At 39.9% G+C, this 8,005-nt stretch overlaps 1 protein-coding gene across 1 annotated transcript; it reads right to left on the bottom strand.

Annotated features, from left to right (window-relative positions):
• Positions 1–3,961: 3,961 nt before the first annotated feature.
• LOC108679748 (non-classical arabinogalactan protein 31-like) lies at positions 3,962–7,641 on the bottom strand. The gene is made up of 3 exons (XM_018168464.1): positions 7,584–7,641; positions 6,824–7,092; positions 3,962–4,156 (listed from the first exon to the last, which is right to left on the bottom strand). Exons 1-3 carry the CDS (start codon positions 7,639–7,641, stop codon positions 3,962–3,964), a joined length of 522 nt encoding a protein of 173 aa, XP_018023953.1.
• Between the last annotated feature and the right edge of the window lie 364 nt (positions 7,642–8,005).

The raw sequence follows: 8,005 nt of genomic DNA, 5'->3' as shown, positions 1-8,005 counted from the left end.
AATGTTATATTTTGTTATACGTTGCACGAGTACAGTTGCCGCTAACATACATGTTCTGCTGTTATAGGTCCGGTAGCTCGTGCGGACCGCACGCTTGTAGTGGCAGCGCCAGGCTGTTATTAGCTCTTATTAGCATAACAGCTTAGCAGGATACATTCCTTACCAACTCAAACGAAATCCTACACTTTTGACGGAGAAAAAGTTTAAGTTTTATATTTGACTTCTTATCTTCAAGAGTTTGAACAATTCAGTTACATTTTTTGAAGTTTATTTAGGTTAAATTATGGTATGATAGGTGTGGGGTATGTTGGGTGTGGGGTATGTTGGGAGTGGGGTATGTTGGGTGTGAGGTATGTTGGGTGTGTGGTATGTTGGGTGTGAGGTATGTTGGGTGTGAGGTATGTTGGGTGTGAGGTATGTTGGGTGTGAGGTATGTTGGGTGTGAGGTATGTTGGGTGTGAGGTATGTTGGGTGTGAGGTATGTTGGGTGTGAGGTATGTTGTACAAGGCATGTTGGGTACAAGGTACATTAATCCATTCAACCTGTTGTACGTTTAACTTTTTACACATTTAAGATTTAAGATTAGCCATTTAACCAGTTATTCGTTCAACCTGTTAGCCATTTAATCTTTTCTTGTTAACAACGGTATTTTTGGTGAGAGTTTTGATTGGAAATTATTTCTTATATACGTTATATTTTGTATATTTTCTAACACCAATTGTTAGCTGATCGTGCATTTTCACCTCACTTCTGCTCGTCAAAAACCATTAACTTTAAATTCCCTTTATAGCAATCCAAAGTCCGCAGCTTAATTTTTTCGTTCGTGTAAACCAATTAATCGTAATTATAGTACACTACCTGAGTATTGTAATGAAAATTTACTCATTGTACAGAATCATTCAAGCTGAACTTTCTCCGGCTCCCGAAATCCTGCAATTTTCCAGCAATTCTCTCCCCGAATCCTGCAATTACGCGATATTCCTGCGCGCAGATTTGCGTAAAGATGGCGGGCGTCGGAGCTTCTGTTGGGTTTTGGGGCTTGAGAATTGAAGGTCATTAAAGCCCTACGCTGGTAGTGACTTACGACCGTCGAAACTATGACTTACGACCACGACAACTGTAACTTACGACCACCACAACAGCAACTTACGACCAACTTATTTAGGTCACCTGATGCATTTTTTTCCAGTCATCAATTAATATTTCTCTTTAAGTGACCAATGCTCTTCACCAAGTCACTAATCCAAAACTATAAGTCACAAATGCAAAATTTTGAGTCATAAATGCTCCTCTTTAAGTTAAAAATGCTCCTCTACAAGTCGCAAATTACTCTTTAAGTCACAATTAAATGCTCCTCTTTAAGTCACAAATGTTCCTCTCCTCTTTAAGTCACAAATTCTCTACTTTGAGCCACAAATTCCTCTTTAAGTCACAAATGCAAAATTTTGAGTCATAGTTATAAATCCCCCTCTATGTCACAAATGCTCCTCTAGCTTTAAGACACAAATGTTCCTCTTTCATTAAGTCACATATTCTCCACTTTAAGCCATAAATTCCTCTTTAAGCCACAAACGCTCCTCTTTAAGTATTATGTGTTTCTCTTTAAGTCACAAATGCTCCTTTTTACAACACTTCTCTTTAAATTCACTTCTTGTTGTTTGTCTGTCCGTCTGTCTGTCTGCCACAAATCAAGCTTATAAACGAAATTTAACACACGTCTACTTATTCTATCGCTCTGAAATTTTGCACACTTGCGTAAAGTTGGAGACAATGCATAAATCAAACGGCAAAATAAATAATTTAAGAAATAATTTTTTTTTCAATAGGTATCAAAAAACTGAACAAATAATTTTGTCAGCTACAAATCTTATAAATAATTGATATACCACACACTTTTACCTGTCCAGTTGATCGGAAATTTTGCACACTTGTGTGAAGTTAGAGGAAATGCATGAATCAATTGACAGATAAAATAAAATTAGAAATTCATTGTACATCTGTAACATTGGTAACACTGGATTCTTTAGAAGTGATGTCTTTAAAAAGTAATTTTTAAACGTATATTATTAAGTCGCAAATGCTCCTCTTTAAGTTACAAATGCTCCTCTTTAAGTCACATATGCTACTCTTTAAATCACAAATGTTCCTTTTCATGTCATATATGCTCCTCTTTAAGTCAAAAATGCTCCTTTTTACGTCACAATGCTACTCTTCAAGTCACCAATGCTTCCCCTTAAGTCACAAATTCCTCTCTAAGTCACAAATGCTCCTCTGTAAGTCGCTTATGCTTCTCTTTAAGTCACCATTGCTTCTCTTTAAGTCAAAAATGCTCCTCTTTAAGTCACAATTTAAGTCACAAATGCTCTTCTTTAAGTCACAAATGCTCCTCTTAATTAAAGTGGCAAATGCTCCTATCTGAGTCACAAACGCTCCTCTTTAAGCCACATGCAAATGCCCCTATTTAAGTCACAAATGCTCCTTTTTAAGTCACAAACGTTCCTCTTTGAATCACAAACGCTCCTCTTTAAGCCACAAAAAATGCTCCTCTTTAAGCCGCAAATGCTCCTCTTTAAGCCGCAAATGCTCCTCTTTGAGTCACAAATGCTCCTCTTTAAGTCCCAAATGCTCCTCTTTAAGTCACAAATGCTCGTTTTTATGTCACAAATGCTCCTCTTTAAGTCACAAATGCTACTCTTTGAGTCACAATTGCACTTTAAGTCACAAATGCTCCTCTTTTAGTCAAAAATGCCCCTCATTAAGTCACAAATGCTCCTTTTTATGTCACATATGCTCCTCTTCAAGTCACAAATGCTCCTCTTTAAGTCACGAATGCTCCTCTTTAAGTCACAAATGCTCCTTTTTATGTCACAAATGCTCCTCTTCATGTCACAAGTGCTCCTCTTTAAGTCACAAATGCTCCTCTTTAAGTCACAAATGCTCCTCTTTAAGTCACAAATACTCCTCTTTAAGTCACAAATGCTCCTCTTTAAATCACAAATTCTTCTTTAAGTCAAAAATGCTCCTCTTTAAGTCCCAAATGCTCCATTTCAAGTCACAAACGCTCCTTTTTAAGTCGCTAATGCTCCTTTTTAAGTCACAGATGCTTCTCTCTAAGTCACAAATGCTCCTCTTTTAGTCACAACTGCTCCTCTTTAAGTCAGAAATGCTCCTCTTTAAGTCACAAATGCTCCTCTTTAAGCCTGAATTTATCCTCTTTAAGTCACAAATGCTCCTATTTAAGTCATAAATTCCTCTTTAAGTCACAAATGCTCCTCTTTAAGTCTCAAATGCTCCTCTTTAAGTCACAAATGCTCCTCTTTAAGTCTCAAATGCTCCTCTTTAAGTCACAAATGCTCCTCTTTAAGTCTCAAATGCTCCTCTTTAAGTCACAAATGCTCCTCTTTAAGTCTCAAATGCTCCTCTTTAAGTCACAAATGCTCCTCTTTAAGTCTCAAATGCTCCTCTTTAAGTCACAAATGCTCCTCTTTAAGTCTCAAATGCTCCTCTTTAAGTCACAAATGCTCCTCTTTAAGTCTCAAATGCTCCTCTTTAAGTCACAAATGCTCCTCTTAAGTCACAAATGCTCCTCTTTAAGTCAGTAAGACAAAGCTGCTCAAATAGCCATTGGCTTGCCGAGCAGCAGCCCGCCTGCTCCCCCAGAAGCCATAAATAAGGCTCGCTGTGTTCCCTGTTATTTTAAGCCATTCACCAAATACTTCATGTGAACGCAACATTAATTATGTATACGGCCCGCGCACCCGCTCCTAAAACCCCGCTCTTAAACCCCGCTCTTGAACCCCGCTCTTAAAGTCAACACAAGTCGCTCGAACTCGCTTTAATACATTGCGTTTTAATTCGTAAACTTGAACAAACTCAGACATAACAAAGTAAATTTATTTTGGATCGGAAGACAAATTGTAAATTAATTGTAATGTAAGTAAAATGTTTTTATGAAGGGTTTTATTGAAAGGGGGACCAAGGGGGGAGTTTTAGGCGCTGGTCCGGCGACGCTCGTCGTAAGTTAGGAGTCCTGTGAGTGGCCGCCTCCTGAGGGGACAAAATGGCGAGTGGGGGAGGGGAGGGCAGCGAGTGGGGAGGAGTGGGGCTGGTGGAAGGTGGAGGGAACGAGGACTGGGGACTGTTGAGGAGTGGAGGCTGAGGGGGGAGTTATGGAGTGGGGAGTAGAGGAGGGAGAGTGGCGGAGTGGGGAGTGGTGGAGTGATGAGTGGTGGAATGGTGAGTGGTGCAGTGGTGAGTGGCGGAGTGATAAGTGAGGGAATGGTGGAGTGGGAAGTAGAGAGCAGGCCACTTCGCCCACTCCTCGGGGCTCAACAGAGATACGCTCCCCAGTGACGCAGATTCATCGCACGGACAATCAATCAGATCCTGAATTACTCGTGACTCGAAGCACTAATAATATTTCACCTCAAAATAATAATCGTAATCCATGACAAATGTTGTTTTGGGTGGATTCAATTCTCATTGTTTTATTACACGCAGTAAATAGGACTTTCAATAAAAAGTTTCTGACTGCGATGATTATCCAGCTTCTGGCAACTGCAGGGGCTGTAGCAGTTAGGTTATCCTGCTTCTGGCAACTGCAGGGCGCAGTAGCAGTTAGGTTATCCTGCTTCTGGCAACTGCACGGACGCAGTAGCAGTTATTTCTTTAACCAGCGCTGGCAAGCGAGGCCAAAAAATTCTAAAAATCACCCGACGGACCAATTAAAAAGTAAAGCTAAAATATTCGAGTTGGCATAACCTGTTGTTGCTCCCGCAGGCTTCAGCATCCACTTCAGTAGCCATCTTATGCACAAGCATGAGAAGTGGTCTCAACCTAAATATTGATGGAGTTTAGTAATATATTAAATATATTTATGCTGGAGAATAATCATTATTAACTGAAGTACAATGATTATCATTTGGTTCACAGTATTCTTGGCTGGCACTAAAATTTAACCTATTATTTTTTTAGAAGTAAGCAAATACTGATGCTATATTGCTAGCAATGTGTAAATGATAATAGTATTTACGCAACAATGTTCCGCCATATGTAATTATGATTCATTGATCATAAAATTGACAATAAATGTTTACATATATAATAACGATCAGAACAGAGGTACTTATCACCCACGGCTGCTGTTGGGGGCTTGTTAAAGCACTCCTCTGCAATTATAATTAATGATTAGAGTGTGAAGTACCATGCAAAATATTGTTAATAAAATTAATAATTTCAAATCTCGCAGCAATCGAAACAAAATTGCGTGCAATTAACGCTATTACACGAAGTCCGATTAATATTGGGCCAATGACGTCATTTTTTAAGACGTAATCTTTCTATATACACATCGAACAATCTCAATGAAAATAATGGGATAACTTTAAATACCCTAAATGATGGAGTAACATTAAATGCCCTAAATTGACACGCCGCATGCTTTCTTCAGTAAAAAAATGGCAGGCAAAATCAGAATTTGATTTTTTTTAATTAGAATAATGCCTGCTTGTATGCACGTTCTTTGGAAAATAATGACCTTCATCATCTTAGTTGTATGTACTTATTTGTTTGTCATATGATTGAATTGTGAGTAACTTTGCATGGATAATAATGTTCATTCAAATAGTATTCAATGTAATATTGTTCAACGGGATGCAGGACCACGTGCATGGAGTTATAATACCAATAGTGGACATTTTAGTAACTAATAAAATTGCATGGTTAATTAATTGAATCAGAGCATAATATAACATTTCCCCTCCTCAGGTTGTACGTTCAGTACATCGTCCAAATCTACTGTCATACAATTATATCATAGTCAAACAATGACGTCATATAATATCACTTCACCGCGTCCACAAATAAAAATATTTCGCAAAAATAAACATAATTAGTCTAACATCATCACAATTATATCATCGATTCAATTAATCTCCTCTGCGAACTGAAATCAATAATACACGGAGCGCGTATCATGCATTGCTGGTGACGACACCTGTACAATGACGCACCGATGATACCATGAATGTGAGGCAATAAAACGTAGACAATAAATGTTTTGATGAGGAAATTACAATAAGCGACATAAATAATTAATCAACCATAGCGTCTATATTCTGTATAATCAAGTCCCATGCCTGACACAATGAAAATATTGTTGATTAATAACTATATTTGAGCTCCGGCAACGTTGACAATGTATCCACATTTTGTGTTCGTGGGTACAATCAATATGGGTTACACGTTAATGTGGGTACAATCTTCAAAATGAAATACAGCTAGTATAAGTGATTGACGTAACGGCGTATTTTAACATGACAATACGCGCACGTATTGTCACCTCTTCGAGTTAATAGTTTATTCAATTCCAATTAAGTGAAACCTGGAACGCTAATTATAATTTAGTTGTATTAGCACAACATCATTGACACCATTATTAAGTTAAGGACGAGACCATTTTAATAACTTTATTCATCCTCTCATGGCGCAGAGGTAGCCAATCGTTTGACAATGACAATCATACATTTTAAAATTGCAGATTATATGTCGAAGCTGATATTTCCACGAGATTTTCCCACTCAAATTCTTGATTCATCGTACATGTAATTACGCCATTCTTACCAGAACAAATGTACTGATTTATATAATTATATTTCTACCTGAACTCATATTTCGTCATGTTTTACCCATGGTATTCCGAGCAACGATCAGGAATTAATCACAGTAATCGCCGAGAGGTTCACGAGCGCGGCAAGAAGCTCGGCGATGAGCGATGCTGTCCGATGAGGAGCGGCGAAATACGACATAAATTGGGCCGCAGACCACGACTATAGGCACGAAGGTAGGTCTGACGGTAGGTCCAACGGTAGGTCCGACGGTAGGTCCGACGGTAGGCCCGATGGTAGGTCCGACGGTAGGTCCGACGGTAGATCCGACGGTAAGTCCGACGGTAGGTCCGACGGTAGGTCCGACGGCTGGTCCGACGGTAGGTCCGACGGTAGGTCCGACGGTAGGCGGGTGCAACGGTAGGTCCGGCGGTAGGTCCGACGGTAGGTCCGACTGTAGGTACAACGGTAGGTCCGACGGTAGGTCTGACGGTAGGTCCAACGGTAGGTCCTATGTTAGGTCCGTCGGTAGGTCCGACGGTAGGTCCGACGGTAGGTCCGACAGTATGTCTGATGGTAGGTCCGACGGTAGGTCCGATGGTAGGTCCGATAGNTGATTATCGTGCAGTTATGACGCTGCTTATCGCGCAGTTATGACGCTGCTTATCGTGCAGTTATGACGCTGCTTATCGCGCAGTTGTGACGCTGATTATCGCGCAGTTTTGACGCTGCTTATAGCGCAGTTATGGCGCTGCTTATCGTGCAGTTATGACGCTGCTTATCGCGCAGTTATGGCGCTGCTTATCGTGCAGTTATGACGCTGCTTGGCGCGTGGAACAGCCTTGGGAACGCAACACGCATCTCTGGGCGCCAGGAATCGGGCTTCGGAAATCGGGAGTGGAGGGCATATCGTGGAGTGGACATCGTGTAGAGGGTTTCGTTGAGGGAATATTATAGAGCGGATATCTTGAGCAGACATCGTGGAGTGGACATCGTGGAGAGGAAAGCATGGAAGGGATATTGTAGTGGAGACATCGTAGAGTGGGAAGTGTGGAGCAGAAATCGCGGAGTGGACATCATGGAGAGGGAAACGTGGAGGGGATATTGTAGAGCAGCACGAATCGAATGTGATGTTTAAAATGTATGAACTGCTTTAAAAATACAATGACTTTGCTTATTTCGATATTCGTGTTATTTTTTTCAAATAAAATGAATTGCCTGCATCGTGGAAAACGAATTCAAAAAGTTTCATAGAAAAAAGTTCGAAGCTGTGTTGAAAAAATTCGCTTGATTTACGGATTGAATGCAGATGTTGTAATTTAAACAATAAACAAAGTAATAGTAATAGTGTTAGAGTTAACAAAAAGAGGTAATTCATAAAATTCGAAAAAATGCATGA

The sequence above is a fragment of the Hyalella azteca genome, unplaced genomic scaffold (genome assembly GCF_000764305.2).
Source record: "Hyalella azteca isolate HAZT.00-mixed unplaced genomic scaffold, Hazt_2.0.2 contig1188, whole genome shotgun sequence".
In the NCBI taxonomy this organism is placed as follows: Eukaryota; Metazoa; Arthropoda; class Malacostraca; order Amphipoda; family Hyalellidae; genus Hyalella; species Hyalella azteca.
Note: the sequence above shows the minus strand (reverse complement) of the source record. Positions and strands in the feature narration are given on the sequence as shown.